Here is a 21,079-nt window from a genome sequence, read left to right on the forward strand (position 1 = left end):
TTCCAACAAGCAAAAATAATAGTATTTACTAACTGGCAAATGTTACAGATATGCCAGACATTTAGCAAGAGTTATTTTTAAACTCTTATCTTTTCAAGGTTCAGCCTGCAACAGGTAAGCACGGCTCCTCTCAGTCAACAGCTATAATCTCCGCTAACAAAATACAGTAGCCCTGTTATTTCTCAATCTCTGATGAAGCAGAAAGTACACTGAGAAAAAGTATAAAATCAAAAGAAACCCTTTAAAGTATTTAAAATATAAAAGGAGCATTCATAAACAATAGTTTTTCTAAAGAAATGTTAGAGGTCGACTCAAAGTCATTGTGAGTTGGGCGGCGTACAAGTTTAATAAATTATTATTACCAGAAAATGACATGTGAGTTTAACATCTAAGAGCTTAAATCAGAAAGTTTCTAATTCAAGCCTCATCTCAATCCAGTACTTAAATTGGTTATCATCTTTCATGTCTCTGCTTTTAACAACAATTCACTTAATCTGTAGAAAGCAAATCTACAATGCCATAAAAAAATCACAGCCAAGTTTTGTTAACATAGCTGTTAGAGCAAGGGAGGAAGCGAAGGATTTTTTTTCCAGAATCTTTAGCAATCCTACACCTTTACTAGCTTTATAGTAAAAAATAAATGAATAAAAATCAGTTCACCATCCTCCATTCATAAAACAAGTACTGTACAATAGTGGTTTGCCTAACAGGAGCATTGTCACATGCATAGTTCTTTGGAAACTCAGCCAGATAGCATTACTAAACGTAATATTAAAATAGCTATTATCTTAATCTCTGCATCAGCTCTGAAAGTGTAGAGCTCTTGAGAATTTATCAGTTCCTTAAAGCCATAAAATCCTATAATTCATGAACTTGTATGATTTGTCAGCTGATGCATCATCTATATTTTTGCTGATCTAGGCAGAAAGCAATTAAAGGAACTGGAATGTTTTCTAAGATTTCATTGTCTGCCCTCACTTAGGTAATGATATTTTGGAACTGTCTATGCATCCCTCCACAGAGGGAAAATAAAATATTATGGGCATTTAAGAGAACCAGTTTGATGTAGTGGTTAAGGTGCTGGCTAGAAACCGGAGAACTGAGTTTTACGCCTCCTTTAGGCATGAGAGCCGGCTGGGTGACTTTGGGCCAAACACTGTCAGCCAGGCCCACCTCACAGGGTTGTTGTTGGGGAAAACAGGAGGCAGGAGTATGTTCGCCACCTTGAGTTATATATGAAAAAAGGGTGGGATAAAAATATAATAATATGAAAAAGAGGTTTTATGGAACTCCTGTGTTTCAGCCAACCATATAATTCAGCAATAAACTTTTCTTTCTTGCAGCGTAGAATTCTTTCTCGCTAAATCACAGTGCCTGTACATTTTTCAAAAATCAGGGTCTGCCTTTTTACATTACCAATTTCAGGTCTCCCCTCAAGTATTAAAGATCAGCAGAAATTACGTAAGGGAGCCAGTTTGGTGTTTCTAGGCACCAGGCTAGAAACCAGGAGACCATGGAACCAAGTCCCACTTTGGGCACAAAGCCAGCTGGGTGACCTTGGGTCAGTCTCTCTTTCTCTCAGCCCTAGGAAGGAGGCAAGGGCAAACCAGTTCCGAAAAACCTTGCCAAGAAAACTGCAGGGACTAGTCCAGGCAGTTGCCAGGAGGTAACACTGACTTGAGGGGACAAAAAAAAAATGTAAAATTTCATAATTTTTGTAGGACCCTTTTCAGCTTTAATAACTCCCTGGTAGAATCCCAGGAATATGTTATTAACCATTGCTAAACCAGGAGCATGGACACCCAACTTCAGAGCCTATGGTCCAAATATCTGAAACCATTTAGGAGGTAATACCAGTTTTTACATAGGTGTCACTCCTCCCCTACTTTTCACCAGTCATCTTAATTCCATTGAAACTTCCTTTCTCCACGGACCTCGTGACATTCTTCCCACACAATTCTCGACCTAGGGAGGCGGCAGAGAGGCGAGGGGAACAAATGATCTGATGCAGGGTTTTGTATTGGGGGAAGGGAGGGGACCGACCCCCAAACCCGAAACCGATTCCAAACCCTGTTCAGGCAAAGGGAAAAAAGGGCAGAGTTTAGAAAGCAGCCCACGGAACGCTTCCCTAAAAAAAAGGAAGGTCATCCGGCCGCGGCCCTGAAATTTAGCCACGCTTATTTTAAGGGTCTGAAGGCCACGGGAGAGCGAGGCCGCCCCCGTTCGGCCCCCGATGAGGGGGCGCCCTTCTCCTTCCGGGCCGCGCCTGGCTCCCCCTCGGCTTCCCCTCCGGACTCACCTCCGGCCACCAAGGAGCGCAGCCAGTAGAAATCTCGCTGGGTTGGAGACGAGGGCAGCCGGGCGCCGGGCCCTGCCGCGGTGGCGGTGGCTTCGGTGGCCATGGAGCCGACAGCTGGCCGGCCTTTCCGAGCACCAGTTCGAGGAGGAAGCGGCAGCGGGCTCAGCCCATGCTAGTGTCTCCAGCAGCACATGGTGCCGGGCGGGCCGGGCCTCTCCGCCCAGCGAAGCTGGGAGGCGGAGCCGCCGCCAGGCTTCCCCGGCCCGTGGCGCCCGATGATGACGTCAGAGGCTGGCGGGGTCATAGGACGGCGTTTCTCAAACTAAGCCACTGGAAGATGGGTGGACCATCTCTCAGAATTCCCCAGCCGGCGTGCTAGCTGGGGAATTCTGGGAGCTGAAGTCCACTCATCCTCTAGTGGCCTAGGTTGAGAAACACAGGAATAGAGGTCCCTTTGGGAGGAGAAAAAGGTGAAAAGTCTGAGCCCAGCTAAAATCACAGCACCCCGTGGCTTTCTCAGTGCTATTACAGAAGTACAGTAGTTGCTTGCTGACTTCTTCCAAGGATCGTTCAACTTCCTGGCTAAGCTGGGATTTCCTCGTGGTCTCCCATCCGAGTATCAATCAGACTGCTAGACTTTTCAGCTTCTGAGCCCAGGTTTCAACTGGAGGGTCAGGATGGATGGATGAGTTCAATTTCTACAGCTGCCTGCTCATACTCAACTCTGGGCGGGTCACCAGAGTTAAAAACGATACGACACTTAAAACAGGAATAAAAGGGTTGTACTGGGAAAAGGAAACTGTTCAGCATTTAGGCAAAACACAACGTCAGTGATGGGTGCTCAGAGCATCCTATCCCAGGTCTTCAAGGTGTTCTGACAATCAAACAGGGTCGGGGTTGTGTGGATCTCGGGGAGGGGGGAGTTGTTTCAGATCTAACTGAGAAGGGGAGGATGGATTACTTGCTGATTGTTGTTTTACCTGTACTGGTTGCTCAGTGTGTTGTGCTGTCTCCCTGTGAAGATAAGGCTTTGTGACTTGATTGTACTAAGCTAGAGCCTGGGGGTACTGCTGGCCCAGCAATTGCTCCATGATGTCAGAAGTGAGTGAACCCTAAACTCGCTTCCAATTATGGGATGCCGATAACAGCAGGAAACGCTGCAGAGAATTGGTATAAAGGGCTTCAGGCATTTCGATTGTATTTGATTGCTGGTAGGTCTGAGCAGGAAAAAAAATAAAACCTCTTGAGTATGCTTTGTTTCAGCCACTTGCTGGAGACAATTTACAACCCCTTTCAGTTTATACAGGAGGTAGATCTGCAAATAATAGTAGAAAAGTGTGATGCATATTTTATCCCTAGGAAGAGCATTACCTTTGAGAGACATATGTATTTTCTCCAGAACACAAGGAGTTGAAGAGAGAGCTGATTTGTAGATATGGAATGAAAAAGACTCTAATATGTGAATTTGTAGAACTTTCTGAGTCTCAGGATTGTGCGTGGCAAACATTTCACCATGCTGAAAAAGGAACTGTAGAGACAGCATGACTTCACCCTGGATAAAGCAGTAGAACTAGCCAGAGCAGAAGAAACCTTGATGCAAATGTTGGGGGCCTCCAGGAGCAAAATCCATGCTCTGTAAGGTAACTCAGCTTTGGGGCTGACACCTTACAGGCAGCCTTCCAGGTTACAGAAATCCAGCAATGTTCTGGCTAAGTCAAGCGCTTGTACGTTTCCAGCAGGAGTGACAGGTAGTAAGCTCACATGTAAATGTTTTGGAGAAGCTCATGTCCCAAGAAACTGCCCAGTGTTTGGTGGTGTGTATTATAAATGCCCTTGCACAAATCATCTGGCAAAGTGTGTAGAACAAAGCAAGTCTCAGCAGGCAAAAAGAGATACATATGCTATATGTGGGGATCTTATATATTCAGAACATCAGGTACACCAGTAAATAGACTATGACATATACCAGTGTTTCTCAGCCTTGGCAAGTTTTAAGTTGTCAAGGTTGAGAAACACTGGTATATGCTATAACTGTGTCTGAAATACCAGTGCTGTTAACGGAGGCTAATGTTCTTCCTCAGCAGATAGCAAAGTTACTGCTGCGTTTGGTACCCAGAGGCATCCCTTGGTGAACCTGTTAGTGCTGGGGAGTCCTAAATTGGAAAGTGTGTTTCAATTCATTGCAAAGTAGCTATAGGAGAACCTGATTTGGATTTTTAGGTACCAGGAAGGAAATGCTGACTTTCTCCACCTGATACTTCAAGGGATTTAGTAGTCAGGCATGTGCTAGATCTGTGAAGTATTGGCTTGGTATGACCAAGCAGGTCAAGCAATTAATGGCAAGTTTTTCTAAGAGAAGAGAATATCCATAGCCCAGGGCTGAACTGTGGTGTCCTTGGTGCTCTCTGAGTTTGGTTATTTGCTTGCAGACGTTTAATTACCCAACTAGGTAACATCATCAGTGTTTGAGTGTGGTGTTTGCTCCCTGTTTTGGTCATTCCTTGATTAGAGTATTGTTTTCTGCCTGATTGTTTGCCTGGTTTTAATCCCTGCTTATCTGGGTGTTGGCTGCTGGAGACAGATGTGTTTTGGTCTTCTTGTTTCCTTCTTAGCTTGTATCTTTTGAATGGTCTGTAAATGTGGTTTATCTCCAGGTGTCTATTGATGACTAATTTGTCTGAATGCCAGGCTTCCAATAATTCCCTAGCATTTTTGGATTTAGTTTGGTCTAGGATGCTCATAGTTTCCCAGTTGAAGCTATGGCTGAGTCTGTCCATGTGTTCTGAGATTAAGGAGTTCTCATTGTGTCTTCTGACTGCTAGTTGGTGTTCATGGATGAGCTCTGCTAGCCTTCTGCCTGTCTGTCCTACACAGTGTCTGTTACAGTCCTTACCCTGTATGTTGTAGATGACTCCTGTTTCTTCTTCTTGGGCTACTGGGTCTTTAACAAATAGTAAGTTGTCCACAGTATCAGCTGCTTTAGCACGGCAAGGGGAGGGAACCTAGGCTTCCTCACAAGATTCCTGGGTTACCTTGGATGAAAACAGCTGCAGATATCTTTGAGATAAGAGAATGTTTGTTTCTACTTGTGGTATTCCAAATGCCCAGAAATAGCAGACTCTGCTGTGACTGTGGCCAAGATAAAACCTTTATTTGCACACATGGGACTCCAAATTAGCTTCTTTGTGACCATCCCCTTATGCAAGTCATGCTGTGCAAGAATTTACACATAAGTGGGACCTAAAGGTCATCTGTCTTAACCCTTCCCAAACAATCTCCTCCTGGTGTTCAGTTTGGCATTAGCTTTCAAAAAGCTGCCAAAATGGAGCTGTTCTTGTTGCCCGGTGTTGGGTTGGTGCTTCCAAATGCATGCTATGATTTTTAAATGTTATTTTTACGTCTGCTGTGAGGGAATTATGCTAAGGCTTTACCTGCTTTCTTTTCATGTTTTTATGAAAGTAAACTGCTGTGAGACCTCTGAATTGGGTGATAATGAAATGAGATTATCAGTCAGCCAATTGGTGTTTTAGAATTTGCACAAGCACAACTGTCTGCAATTCAGTGAAGCAACCTAATTTTTTTCAGGCTTCCAGGAAACCCTAAAAGAATGGTGGCACTCCTTGAAGGAGTCAACTTGTTAATGATCTCTTAAAGCAACAGTATCTTTTTTCAGGCTTGCACAGAAGTTGGGCATAAATTAATAGTAGTAAATTGCTGTTGTCATGTAAGGCAGGGTTCTTCAACCTCAGGAACTTTAAGATGGGTGGACTTCAAACTCCCAGAATTCCTTAGCCAGCATGGCTGGCTGGGGAATTCTGGGAGTTGAAGTCCACCCATCTTAAAGTTCCTGAGGTTGAGGAACCCTGATGTAAGGTCAAAAGCACTTCTGAGTTGTCTTTAAAGTGCAAGCTGTTCTGTTGGATACTGTGTGTGGATACTTGGAAGCAAACCCCACTGATTTCAGGAGGTGGGTACAGGACTGTAGCCTGATTTGAAGTTTTTGTTCAGATAGATGTCTTCTGACTGAATTAGCTTTTTCTCAATAGCAGGTTTTTTTTCCTTACTCAGAATTGTATCATCTTTCTACATCTACTTAAACATCATTAAACTCAGGGCCAGCATGGAAGAGACAAAATGGGCCCCTTCCACCCACTGAAAGATCCACCAGTAGGTTGGAGGGCCAATCTGGGCTAGTCTCTGGTGGGCTGTTGTGAGAATGAGTTCTCCATGTATACGTCTCCCATACAGAAAATGCCTGTGCTTGAGAAAGCCACTTGCCCAAGTACCTTTACATGGAACACGTCTCGATGCAAAGACCTAATTCCCCAATGGACCTCTACTGGGGGAGAGAGGCTCATACACACCACCCCTGCTATCATCCAAATGGGTTTGTTTTTTTATTGTGCTAAACAAATCAACAAAATAAAAAATGCAAAATTTTCAACAGCATTAAGCATTATCCTCAAAATGGGTAGGTATAGCAATCAAAAAGAGTTGGAGAGAAGGGCTATGGTGTTAGGTCCTAAACAGAACCCTCCACAAATGTTGACTGTATTACTCAAAAATCTTTTTTGGGGAGATCACAAATATATAGTATATATTATTATTACAAAATATGTTTAGTTCTTGATATCCTGATAGATTCCAAATTCTGCAATAGAACCAAGAAGTCCTTTTATGTACAGCAATTAATCCAGAATCATATTAACAGTCTTGCTGATGATAGCCCCAAACACAATGATAATGGGACCATATGCATTAACATCTCAATTCCTGAGTCACATCTCTGTCTGCAGGGTAACTGTAACCAACCCTTACTGAATGTGTCTGGTAGATGCAAAACAACTTTTTTATTTTAATGCTTATGTTGTGCTATTAGTGTTATTTTAAGATAGGAAACTAATTTCAAATTGTTTAAGGAAATAATTGGTTTACCAGAAGAAGACTTCAACCTCTTGATTTCAAATGGCACATAAATAATATAAATGTTTTTATTTTCCTATGAAGAAGGGCAATGAGCTTAGGAGCCACATATAATTCCCCCATAACCTCTAGCCACTGGGGAACTTCAGAAGCAGTGATTCATTATGGACCAAATAAAGGAAATAGCAAATACTTAAATTGAATAAACTGCCAAGAAACACTCTGAAGTAAATCAAGCTTTTTTTTTTTAATTCTGCAAAGCCACTTCCTCCAAAGTAGATTTGATTCTAAATAATAAATGTTGTGAAAGACCCATTTTGCCATAAATACATACATACATGCATACATATGTACATACATACATAAATGTTCTTGTTAAACTGTGACCAGTTCTGTTTGCAACTTTTGGGCTTATGTGAGTATTATTTTGTCACTAACATTTTCCTTATCTGAGATATCCTGAACCTAAGCAACTAATTTCCTGCCTGGAGAAGCACAAATTGAAAGCTTGCTTGCAAAACTTCTCTGAACCTTGTTAGATATTCAGAGCTCTATTTAGGACCAATCTTCAGAGCTTCGGTAAGGAGCTGCTTAATTATCAATTCATCAATGACACTAGAGTAGAGTCATGCTCACTTATTAAAGCTGGTACACCTGGATGTATAACCAGCATTGCATTAATGCTGTTATTTTAATTTAAAGGAGGAAAACACCTGAAACATCAAATGAGATAGATATGAGTGACTGTGACCAGATCCCATTATGCAAAGCATTTTCTTCCTGCATAGTGTTAAATCATAAGTATAGGTAATAAATTCCAATTATAAATTCAAGTTGGAAAAATGGTATTGAGAGACTGAACAAATGGAAAAGCTGTTGAAGATGCTACTCACTTAAAGCATAATTTGATCAAGGCACAACCAGCCCTGTAGGTTCTATCTGCTAGTCTTTTCTAGCCTACTTCTGATATTGCCTTATCAGTGACAAACACTATCCTTGAATTAAATGTAATCCAGATATAATGGTTGTCTTTATATCTGAATGTAACAAAGTTTTGGCCAGGACTGAATCTTGTGGCAATTCATTTGATCTCTCTCTAGTCTGATAAGGAACCACTGACGAACATTCTATGACTACAATATCTAAGATACTTAGATAATCATTGATTTGTCATGTCACCACACCAGTATCATTTTTTTTAATCCATTCAATTGTGTCTGATTCTTGAAGACTGCTTGGACAAGTCCCTGAAGTTTTCTTGGCAAGGTTTTTCAGAAGTGGTTTGCCCTTGCCTCCTTCCTAGGACTGACAGAAAGTGACTGGCCCAAGGTCACCCAGCTGGCTTTGTGCCTAGGTGGGACTAGAACTCAGAGTTTCCCAGTTTCTAGCCCAATATCTTAACCACTACACCAAACTGGCCCATATCATGCTAGCTTGCTAATCAGAACATCTTGAGGTGCTACAGAAGTTACCCTGTAAAAATATGCTAGGGTTGGTCTGGCAAGACTTGTTCTTGACAAGATCACTGCTGACTTCTGGTAACCAACACAGTGATTTCAAAGTGTTTATAAATCAGTGACATAACTATTTGCTCTAGAATTTACCCAGGTATGACATCTATCTTAGGCTAGCCTATCTTAGTTCCTTGGATCTTCCCTCTCAACCTTTTTTGAAAATAGGGGTATGGGCCCAGTAGCATCCGGAGAGAGGGGTCAAAGATGGGAGATACCACCTTGTTGATTTTAAACCCTCCTTGTGGGCACAGCTGGATGTGCCCTCCAATCATCTGGCGTTTCACCAGTTCACCAGGATATCACATCAATGTTCAGCAAGACTTCCAGAGCCTTAGAATTAATACTGTAAGGTCTGGAGACTGAAACTCATTCAAAGGGAATAATCATTATGTTTGTATCCATCTCAAGGTTCATTCTTGCTTCTTTATCTTACTTTACAATTCTTGTCGGGTACATATCCACTTTTCAGAATAAACGAGTCAATGGTTATTTATTGTTAACCCTGAAGTTTGGGTTGGGTTAACGGTTGTTGTATGGCAATCAACAGTACAATAACGTTATAGGAGAAGTACATGAGAAAGTCCATAATACAGATTTTACAATATATACCTCTATAGGCTCTCTGAAACAATTCCATTCCATTGTTGAAAGCTTCTGGAAAGCCACTAACATAAAAACCAGCCTGATATCTAAAGGAAGCTGTTCTACCCCTTTTAACCCATCCTACCTCCCAGAGTTGTTGTGAGGAAGAGGAGGAGGGACTTCTGATTATGCCTGAATAAAAAGGTTGGGTAGAAATTTAACAAACTAATGCAGCTGCCCCATCAAGGAGAAAATCGGACTAGTTCCATTTTTTTTGTTAGCTATTAGCATCTTGCTTTCTTCATTGAGCAGCCGGTATATTGTTTTTTTTTTCCTTTTATTTTGAACTTCTCAGAAGAAGGCTTGGCTGTCTATGGCAACCTCTTTCTGAACTTTAGCCTTTCTGAGGCCTTGTTCCAGTTCTGGGCCCTCTCAGTGTCTTCTTCCTTCCTTCCTTCCTTCCTTCCTTCCTTCCTTCCTTCCTTCCTCTTTTCCCACCCGTGCAAAATAGGAAATGTTTGAGTTGAGTTGGGCTGCTCCCGATTTCATGGGACACCTAAGCAGGGCTTTTCATTCTTCCTGGTCTCCACTGATGTCCTGGGATTCCCTGCTAACCTCCATTTCTTCCTCTCCTTTCACCCTGCTAGGTGTCCAAGCCTATCCAAAGCTGGGTGTCCTTAAAAGGTTATAATGTTTTGTTTATGTAGCCAGTTTGCTGCTTCTGCTGCATCCCATTTTTTGTTCTTTGTTGGAATTATTTTCAATTATGCTTTTAGTGACTCCTTTTTGGGAATTCCTGAGCAACTTTGTCCATCATACCATGATATCCTACTTATTGTTCTAAAACAGTGTTTCTCAACCTTAGCAACTTTAAGAAGTGTGGACTTCACCTCCCAGAATTCCCCAGCCAGCATGCTGGGAGTTGAAGTTCACATATCTTAAAGTTGCTAAGGTTGAGAAACACTGTTCTAAATCAGGGTTCCTCAACCTTGGTGACTTGAAGATGTGTGGACTACAACTCCCAGAATTCCCCAGCCAGCATGGCTGGCTGGGGAATTCTGGGAGTTGAAGTCCACACATCTTCAAGTCACCAAGGTTGAGGAACCATGGTCTAAATCATTAACATCTGTGTTTTTGCAGTTTAAGATACCGTTCGGTGACACTTGGTTCAATGTTCCTTACATGAAGAATTATTCAAATGCCATGTGGAATTTGTCCGGGTGCAAAAAAGGCAGAGACCAACAGCGCTGTTAATCTGAATTAATCAGTCTGCAAGTTAATTCTATTTTCCTAGGCATTTTGTTTCCAGTAATATGTGGAAATCGAAGCAAAGGTGGGGTGTAAGTCTGAGGCTTGAAAATATTAGCGTCCCCTCACCCAGTTGTGTCCAAAGCGAGGCGCTCACTTTTTCGCGAGGAAATCTGTTGCCGGTCCGTTTCGGAATAAAGCCCTGGCTGCTGACCGACCCCTGGGACGGGGGAGGTACGCGATCCCACTCCGAAGTGGAGATCCAGCTCGCATTTTACTTTCCGCTCCAGGGCTCCGTCCGGCTGGAGAGCGCAGCGCAGCGCAACGCAGCGAGCCTCCCTCCCAGCGGGTCTGGCCGGGGAAGTTACGAATCATCCGGAGAGAGCACGTTTTATTTGCCCCTTGCTCGGGGTCGGGGGGTGGGTGGGTTTCTCTTTACCTTGGAGGCTTTTCCCCTCTCCTGTCCGCAAATACAAGTGGGCTGGGTAAGCCATGGAAGCGTCCTTGCTTTCTCGCAGTCGCGGGTGGCAAAGCCATGCCTCTTAGTCTCTTCCTGAAAACGCAGCGAGACTGGTACGTATCAGCGGATCGATCCCCAGAGAAGCCGATCGTGTGGGGAGGAGGACATGATGTGCCGCAGCGTTTGTCGCCTGTGAAACTTCTTAGCGGGTTCGGGTGGGTTAAAAGAGACCCCTTTCCCCAAAGCTGGATCGTCTTTCCTGGAGCGGAGACGTGGAGAAAGCAGTTAAAAGTTAGCTAAAACCGCCCCCGCTACCAGAAAACCTTTCTGCCGATGATTGGGGAAGGAAAGGAAGGCGGATAATTTGGACGTTTTCGTTGCTTAGGAAAATTACGGCCCAATAGACCCTATTCGCCTTTTTCAAGGCATCCAGGAATTTGCAAATTTGTCTTAAAGCTATCAAAGCCTGCCTAGAAAAACCCGCCGGGCAGGCAAAGCTGTTTTAAATCTCCATACAAAGAGAGAATAGTTTAAAGGACAGATCGTCAACCTCGACTCCTCTTTTATTTTCTTAAGCTTTCGATTTCTCAGGGTTGGAGGGGGAGAGCGAAAAAAAGGTTAAACGGCATCTTTTAAACCTCGCTTTAATCAGAAAAAGGGAATGGATGCGGGAAATGGGTGCATTGGGTTAAATCGCTCCACTGTATTTCTGAAGAGCCTAGTGAGTTAAATTAGGTTCTGGGTCTGAGTTTTTCCACTCCCCATTTTGGCTGATCTCAAAGCCAGTTTGGGCACTTGCATTGTCAAGAAGTAAAATGGAATTTAACCTGTTGACTTGCAGTTCAGCCCCTCTTGAGCAACGTGACTCTAGGCCACTTCGGGCTACTAAGTCCTGGAGAAGCGACCCCCCTCCAGGGAGCCATCTGCTTGAAATGAGAACCCAGGCCTGGATTGGTCCCCTTCCCCCCCCAGTTGCTGATAAACTTGCTTCTGGAGGAAGGAGTATGTATCTCTGTGTGCAGTTGCTCAACCGCGGGGCTTCTTCTAGGCAGCAGTTTGGGAGGGCTGGCCGCCTTGCCTCCCTCCATACCTGCACCGTCCCTTTGGCCCTTATTAATTCTGCCAAAGCATGTGGCCAAAAGTCATGAGGGGGGAGGTTTTAGTTCTGCTTCCTTAAATGCTGCCTAGGTCTGCAAGAGGTAGGAAGTGAGTGGAGAATTTGTTGAAACCGAGAAGAGGGCTCTTTCTTGACCTGTTGCTGAAGGGTGGCAAGCAGCTTTCAAGCCATTGATTTGGGAGGGTGTCTTCTTGAAGACTCGAGCAGAAATACAGTCTGTATGCTATCCTCATTTCCCCAGCAGCAACTTCAGGGTGAGCACAACTTTAATGTAAAAAACTGGCTTTTGAGACCAATGAAGGGGGTTGGCTTTTCAAAATGCATTTCCTGTTTTGATACACAAGTGTTTAATTAATTGCAAAAAAATGACTGCTTCTTAACCAGCCAGCAAAGGTTCTCAAGAGGAGATATGTATCCTTGAGCACTCAAACAAATGTGCAGAGAAGCAGCGATTGATCACAGCTCTCTCTAGCGTATGGCTCCCTCTTGTGCATTACAGTTTCAAAAAACTTCCCTCCTTTAACTTTTACAATACTACACCATGGTGAAAATGTCTATACCGGCATTCCTGCATGAAATGCGCAGGGGCTGTTGTTGGCCGGATTACATTATGGATGTCTGATCTGGAATAACTTGTAATTTAGTAATGCCATAAATATTTTGAATACCTCTGACCTGCAGCTGCTTGAATGTTGAAATGGATCATCTGGCTGTGGAGTCAAATAGCATTTCTGGAGATTTCTTTTTAGATTGCATGTATGAAGAGTGGGCAACTTGGAAGGTCTCCCTCTTGACAGTTATCAGTGGCACCCATTGTTGCTGGTACTTGGCTAGATGGCCTGTATAAAGTGTGAAGTGTTTCTTAAATATTGTGGAACAAATCAGTTGTGGAGGGTGGAGATGAGGTTGTTGCAATAACAGACATTTGTCAAAGAATCTCTCAGTCATTTCTAAGAATGCTGATGTGCAATTGCCAAACTGTAAAAGCAAACAAAAGATACAATCAACTTGACTTGAAATACCATTTATGTGAGTTATTTAGACCGACTTTCTCTCTCTCCTTTTAAGAGTCAACAGCAAGTTGTAGTTGACAGAGAGACCACTGTTAAGTAATGTCTTTATGAACTGATTGTATCTTATGAGTTTCCATTGATACAGTGACAACAGGGAACTTGCTGCCGAAGCAGTATGGAATATGTGTCTGCTTCCGGATAGCATTTTTGTTGTGTAACTGCACTGCCTCATTCATGGAATGCTAGGACAGGTCCAGATAAAGTCATCTCCTGCTTGTAAACCTCTCTCCCCACCAAAAGCATTAATAAGCAAAAGAAGGGTGGGCTGAACTAAAAGCCCTTTGGAAGCAGCATGAAGGTGTCATGATCCTCAATCTTGAAACAACATATCGCAGAAAAGAATGGTTTTAATAGAAGAGAATATCTGTAGCTCAGGGTGGAACCGTGGTGCTCCCTGAGCTTGGTTATTTGCTTGCAGAAGTTTCATTACCCAGCTAGGTAACATCAGTGCTAGTGAATGTGGGGTTTGCTCCCTGTTTATACACAGTAGCTTGTCCTGCCAGTATCGGTATGGGTGTAGTAAGGAACTACCAAGGAGAAAACCTATTAGGCTTCATGTACCCTTAGGTTTTCCAGTAGAGGTTAATGCCATTTGAAATCCACATGGTACTTGAGGAGGCCTCATCAAGGTGTTGAAATACATAGACAGCCCATCTTGGCTAGACTGAGCACAGACTTCCTGGAAGAAAATTGAAGGCCCCAAGTCGAGTTGACTTTCAGTGACCATGTGAGCACACTGATGCATGTTTCTTGGGCACAGTGAGGAAGAGGTTTGTCACTGTCTTCTGGGATGTTTGGTGTTCCCTGTCTAAGTGTTACCCCATTCAGGTACGGATCAGGCCCGGTAGAGAAACTGTGTTTACCTCTTCATATGTATAGAAATAGTAAGGTAATAGTTGGACCAATCATTTCTTCATCTTGTTCTCAGGATCAGCTCTCTCCCATTCTTAGGTTGCCTGCACCTTTCAGCATCCAATTTTTATTTCTACTTATGCTGTGTTTAATTTTCCTGGCTACCTTAGGGCAACAAGGAAATCATCTTCCCTTAAGCATTTTTGAAAGCCTACAGGAAAAAAAAAAGGCGTTTTCTTTTAATCCCCAGTTTTCTTTTCCATTGCCCCTTGTTGTCCCTCTACTAGTCACTTTTATATTGTAACCAACTCAAATGAGAGGCATGCTTTTTACTCTGTAAAACACAAAGTAATTTGATGGATAACTCCCAAATTAATAGGATTCAAGTTTAATATATACATAGTTGGGAGCTATATTCGGGAGAAAGCCTCACTGAATTAATTGGATATCAATTCCAATTTATTGGACCATGTATGTTATGTAACATAGAGACTATAGGCAGTAGTCACTTTTCAGATCTATTTGTTGGCAAAGCTATGTCCTGTACAAATCATTGGTCCACCTAGTCTAGCAATGTGGTTTTGATTGGCAGCTGCTCTAAGACCAGAAATGTTTCCTAGTCAGCCTTTAACCCAGTTTGTTTTTTTTTAAACGTGTCTTTCTGAAGAAACAGTGGGCTCCCAATACGAATCATCCTAACCCCTAAGCCTGAGAAAAGCTGCATTTGCTCCCATGTATAGAAGCTCCACACAAAAGAGCAGAACAGTAGTGGGGCTAGAAGCAAAACTGATTTTCTCTCTAGATCAGCGTATCTCAACCTTGGCAACTTTAAGATACGTGGACTTCAACTCCCAGAATTCCCCATCCAGCATGCTGGCTGGGGAATTCTGGGAGTTGAAGTCCACACATCCTAAAGCACAGATGTAAAGACAGCCCATACAAAACACAGCTCTCTCTATAAGCAACTGCCAAATTCCAAAACAAATCTGAAACTTTACTCCTGGAACCAGGTCATTCAGGTTAGACAGGAACCTAGCTTTCATTCAATACGGCATCTGCTATGGGGCTGTAGCTGGATGATGTTCCTTGCCATTTCTGAAAATCGCAACTCAAAAATGTGCTGAGGTTCACTTCTGTGCTAACAGTTCTTAAGCAAATGTCAGGCAATGTAAAGGATGTAAGCCATTGGGAATAGTTTTCCTGAATCAGAAGAATGATCTTCCTGGGCTACTAGATATGAAATTGTCATATGCCAAATTAGGGGAGTTAGGGGAGTATCCATCTGATAGGCACTAGAGGTGAACACCAGGGCTACCTGCTTGCAGAACATGGAGTCTGGTACTTTCTTTGCTAGAACAGAGAGAGGCAAGAGGGTTTCCCTTGGCAGCTGGGTGTCAGGGACCCCAACCCAACATTTTGAAAAAAGACCAGAATAATGATATAGCAATAAGGTGCCTGCAAAGCAAAACACCAGCATCCTTAATTGCAAGAATTCCTCAGGACCCCACATAGACATGACAGGAATTCTTCTAAATTGGTCGTTGACTGCAGTTGCTCAGAAAAATAAGGCAAAAGTGGGTGTTAGAAAGCACCCTTGGGGCTAGGGGAGAACTATTTTTCACCATTTTGCTTTTGGATAAAGTGATGTTTTGTGGTTGACTGCATTCATAGTGGTGGCCATTTTGTGAGCTGGCAACTCCATCTCCAGCAGCCATCTTGTAAAGGTAGCCAAGGCATGCTCTCAAAATGTCCAATTTTTTTTAAACTGACCGTAAGTTTGCCTACCCCTGTACTGCAGAGTTCTTTTTTGCTCACTAGCACATTACTTTGAACTCATTGTTGGTTGCCTAATCAAGAAAAACATCTTGATGAAGGCATTTTCAAACTCTGGCACAGAGGCATCTTTAACTGAAGGTCAGATCAGGTTGTACCCTATCGTATATTTTGGCCTCATCGAGATCTGATCCACGTAACTCGGTTTCTGGGAAAAATGAGCAGAGTTCTTCTCTGCAAGTTCTTGAAATGGAGATAAGCAGAAGTCTGATTGGAGTGAAAAGCACAGCACAAATGTTTTGCTTTGGGAGTTCAAAAGTAATTGGGCCAGTGCTAGCCACGCCCAGTCAGGAAACAAATTTTTTGAACAAACCAAGGGTAACTAAACCGAGATGGATGTTTGCTAGCACACAGGACTATGTATTGTCCCTCGCCCAGGAGGTGGACAGATGGAGAAGAAAAAAATTCCTTTGGCAAGGAGCTGCTTCTGGATTCCCATTTCTGTAAATTCTGCAGATCTTCTGTATTGCCCCTCTTGGTGTAACAGGATAAAATAAATGGTGGGTATGACATTGAGCAAAGCGAGTGGTATGTAGTTGTTGCGTGTAGAAGGTGGTGGTGCTTCTCATTTCAAAATGTTTTGGGGCTTCCAATTTCTTATCTCTGAAACTTGCCAAGACTGCTTGAAAGGCTTACAGGAAGGGGATGTCGCAACTCTTCGCATTGCTTGCTTCATTACTCAGTGCCCTTCAGTTTAAAGTGGGAGACGTAGCTTTCCTTGTCCACTTAAATTGGTGTTCAGTGAATTCAGTGCAAATCAGCCTTCTGCTTAGCTTGTTCTCTAGCATTAATTAAGAGTTGGGGGAAAATCAACCCTTAAAAAGTAAAGCGCTGTATACAGTACTACAAAAAATAAAGCACTACCTTCAGATGGAAGAAAGTCAGCTTCCTCCAGACTTTGCTGCCAAGAAAACACGTGCCACTTTTAATATTACTCCGTAGCATAGGAGTTATACAAACTGAACTATGAACAAATTGAACTTGCTCCATTTCTTCCCCCTGTGCCTTAGGCAAGCTGCTAGCTATATCACTTTTCCTCCTATTTCTCAATCTGCACAGCTACTGATGTACCTTCCAAATTTGATGTTAGAACTACAAAGGTAATAAAAAGTGACACAAATGTTTTAAAGTTTCTATGTGAACACTGTAATTCTTCACAGTGCTTTGGTGTTCTTTCTTTCTATTTCAGCTCTGTATTATACAGAGGATGTCCGGAAAAACATGCAGGCTCCTTTTGAAATGAAGATCATTTGCAAGGCTCCATGAACTCTAATTCCAGTGTCACATCTAGAGTTCGATAGAAATGGCCCGGGATGCCAGACCTTCACGATTAATTAAAAAAGAGGAGATAAGCAAAAAGAAACCAAGTCCCGTTAAAAAGAAATCTTGCCAAGGAATAAAAGATGCCAAGAAAGTATCCTCAAAGACGGAGTGTTCTACAAGCTACAGAAAGTTAATGGAAGAACAGAACGATGGCAAAAAGAGATCCAAAGAACATAAACCTCCATTAAGTTCGCCATGCCGATTTCTCCGGAGCAGTGTAACCAAAGCCTTTTCTGGAACATCTTGGATGAATCTGGAATTGACCGACAGTGTTCTCTTCCGCCACCAGCCTCCTTTGAGCTATGGTGGGTTTTCCATGACTCTTCGCAGGAAACCGTTCTCCCACAGACTATTTCAAGCATCGACAATCACAAGAGCTAAGAAGGGTGGCCCAGGAAAAAAAGAAAAACCTAGATCAGGAATTTCCTGTGCATTAGAAAGGAAAGAAGCTGATCAGACTACAAGAGCTTTTGCACGAGATTTAAACTTGAACAGTGAATTACCTTCTCCCAAAGGACACAAGGCTCCATGTTCTCAGGAAGCAGGCTGGTCCTCTGTAGATGATAATCAAGCCAAAAAGAGAGGGACTATGCCCCTCCCCAAAAATTCTGTTTCTAACAATGGCATGACGGATACCTGTAATTCAGGAATACCAAAAGAAGAACACAGATGTAAAGAATTTGTATCAAGTGAGCAGACCCTGAAAGATTTGTTTACTAATACCTCAAATGAAATTTTGCCTGAGCCTCTTCTCCCCCATTTACATGTGGACTTTGACACTACTTTAAGGGTGCGGGAGAATGAATTAGGAACATCTGTAAAACCATATGCAAAGAGTAACCTGAATTTATCTCCTGTCCACCCAGAACATTCCTGTTCACATTCCATGTCAATGCTGAGCCTTTCCTCGGAACAAAACCCGGTGTTGCATAAGAAACGACCAGAGACTTCTGTAGACTCTCATTCCAACACTGGACTTGATACGGTGCTAACTCCCTGTGAATCCGATGCTGCCATTTTGATTACCTCTGAACTGATCTCAAAATTGCATCTGGATGACCCGTGTGTGTTATTGGAACCCCTGACCAAACCAGATGCTGAGCCTCTTATGACAGAAGAGAAGAATTTGCAGTGGGCCTCTGGAGCAGAAGGTTGCTTAAAAGAACCAGGCCTTGTAGGAGACCCTCTTTTACCAGAGGACTTGGAGGTGGTGCCAAGCAACCAAGCGCTTGATTCTTCTTTCTACCCTAGTCAAATGTATTCAAGCTGCGACCAACCAAATGAACAGTCAGTCTGTGAACAGATTTCTAGCATTTCTTTGAGTAATTTCATCTTGGAAGATCTTGAACAGACTCTTGAAAGGATTGCTGCAGAAACATTAATTTTAGATCCAGCCCCTGCACCCTTTAATCTAGAAAGAAACACCACTAGCTCAACTCCAGTCAGCAGCGAGGCTTCTAAAGAAAGTTTTTCACAATTCTATCATTCAAGGCTGCTGTTGGGTAGTGGTGGGGGGAAAGAGGCAAGGACCGTTCCACCTAACAAATCCATTCCAAAGCATCTGGATCCCTTGCTGCAGCTGGGAAAAGATAGAAAAGTCACAATCTATACCCAGGATCCCAGGAAATGTGACACCAATCCAGCTGTGGCATCCGAGCCATTACTTTTTGAGTCTCCAACTGGTGGGTGTCTTGCCTCTTTGCAACCTGTGCTGGAAAAGAAAAAAAGAAGGCGCTGTGGCGTCTGTGAGCCTTGTCTGCGGAAGACCAACTGTGAAGAGTGTAGCTGTTGTAGGAAACGCAAAACGAGCCACCGGATATGTAAAAAGAGAAAATGCGAAGAACTGAAAAAGCCTCCACCGCCTCTTCCATCCTTAAGGCCGCCTATAGAGGTAAACAGATTTGTTTAAGTACTGTTTGAATTACTGTGATTTGCTTTAAGAGTTTGAAATATTTCTACCCTTAATGAGAAAAAATGGTTGGATTGACGACTGTATTAGGCCCACTGAAATCAAACCACCTCAAGTTTGGCACATGGATTCAGTTACAGAGCAGGCATTATGAAGAATGCACTTCCCATAATTTTTGACCAAACCCAGAAAAAAAAAAGTTTCAAAAGAGGTGATTAATTTATTCCCTTGTTAGCAAATTTCATTTAAAACATTTCTTAGTATTTGACTGTGATTAATTTTTTAAAGGAAATGGTTAACACTCAATTCTGTCCTGTTCTAATAATTGAGTGGTGCCGGTTGGATTTGTTTCAGGATGCTAGCACACTTCCAATATGGAGTGCATTGAGAAAGACTATCCACATTGATTTCAAAAGTGCTTTTTGTTTCCCTTTTAATATATATATTTTGTTTTATAACAGTGTTGTTTTACAGTCAGGGAATCATTGTCAAGTCTGTAGCTCCAGGATAAGCAGAAAGGATCGCCCTATTATGCTTCCCTTCACTATTCATCCTGTTGGAATTACCTTTTTTCCCCTCTTGCCTTAGTCTAAATCAGTGTTTCTCAATTCTGGCAGCTTTCAGAAGTGTGGACTTCAACTCCCAGAATTCCCCAGCCAGCAAGGGGAATTCTGGGAGTTGAAGTCCACACCTCTGAAAACTGCCAAGATTGAGAAACACTGGTCTAAATTTTCTGTTATGCACACAAATACATTCTACTATACTGCTGCAACCAATTCTAGGGTGGGAGATTTAGAGCTTTCCAGATGTTACTGGACTACAACTTCCAGCTTACTGCACCATTGGCTATGCTCATAGGAGCTAGCCTAACACCGCCTGGAAAGGCAGATGTTTCCCACATGCTAAAAACCCTGATTATTTATACAGGTAGTCCTCACTTAACAACCATTTGTTTATTGACCGGACTTACAATGGTGCTGAACAAAGAGACAACTGGTCCTTGCTCTTACAACTGTTGTAGCACCCCCACGATCACATAATCGCAATCTGGGCACTTGGCAACCAGCTCACACTTACGATGGTTGCAGTGTCCTGGGGTCACATGATCACCATTTGTGACCTTCCCAGCTGGTTTCCGGCAAGCAAAATCAATGGGGAACTGTGTTATTTGCTTAATGCTTGTGTGATTTGCTTAATAGCCAGGGTGATTTGCTTAATGACTGCTGCAAAAAAGATTGTAAAATCAGGTGTGACTTGCTTAACAACCACCCCGCTTAACAACAAATCTCCCAGTCTCTATTGTGGTCATTAAGCGAGGACTACCTGTATCTGTTTGTTGACAACCTGGCCCTCTGGCATCATTATAATTTAATCACCAGAAATGAAAAAAACAAAATGAAATAAAACAGTAAAATACCATACTGATTTGTTATCAAAACAAATATAAAGGACTACAATAATCCTGTAAAGGGAGAAAAAAGATGTAGTTTCTCATCTTTTTTCTGAAAAGGAGCAGTGTAACATCGGTGTTTATTGCAATAAAAATAGCTGTCTTCCAACAGAAGGAGTTAATGTCCTTTTGGGCTCATTTCAGGGGGAGTCAGATGTGACTTTGTGGCACATTGCAAGCCTGGGATCTGAGAGATGTCAAACAGGGATCCAGGCTGCCTCTGAGTTTAGCCAGAGGATGGAGCTATAAGCAAATTGGCCAGACCAGCAGGGAAGCATTTAGCTTAGACGATAATGTTAGAAGGGAAGCTGGTTTTGGTTTCCTTTTCTAGTTTATTTTACATTTGTGGTATGAGATGCCACCCAGAGCCTCAAGTTTTCCTGTTCCCTGGGGGCTAGTCCTGTGAATCAGATGGGGTTTCACAAAGTGACTGATCTAGGAGTCTGAAAGGTTGGGAGTGTCCATGAACTTTGATGTCCTTCAAATTTAATCTGAC

At 42.7% G+C, this 21,079-nt stretch overlaps 2 protein-coding genes across 2 annotated transcripts in view; one reads left to right on the forward strand and one right to left on the reverse strand.

The window, feature by feature from the left end:
• SLC25A16 (solute carrier family 25 member 16) overlaps positions 1 to 2,565 on the reverse strand; it is a 28,524-nt gene extending 25,959 nt beyond the window's left edge. The window contains exon 1 of the mRNA XM_088144317.1: positions 2,300 to 2,565. Within this exon, the coding sequence (XP_088000443.1) occupies positions 2,300 to 2,402 (103 nt within the window). The 5' untranslated portion in view covers positions 2,403 to 2,565. The remainder of the gene's footprint in view (positions 1 to 2,299) is intronic.
• An 8,374-nt stretch (positions 2,566 to 10,939) lies between these two features.
• Positions 10,940 to 21,079, forward strand: part of TET1 (tet methylcytosine dioxygenase 1) — an 84,743-nt gene continuing 74,603 nt past the window's right edge. The window contains exons 1-2 of the mRNA XM_088144319.1: positions 10,940 to 11,139; positions 17,091 to 19,115. Coding sequence (XP_088000445.1) covers positions 17,205 to 19,115 — 1,911 coding nt within the window. The 5' untranslated portion in view covers positions 10,940 to 11,139; positions 17,091 to 17,204. The remainder of the gene's footprint in view (positions 11,140 to 17,090; positions 19,116 to 21,079) is intronic.

The sequence above is a fragment of the Python bivittatus genome, unplaced genomic scaffold (assembly GCF_059951505.1).
Source record: "Python bivittatus isolate LINGU-HERP-01145 unplaced genomic scaffold, Pbiv_v1 ctg000400_np1212, whole genome shotgun sequence".
NCBI lineage: Eukaryota > Metazoa > Chordata > Lepidosauria > Squamata > Pythonidae > Python > Python bivittatus.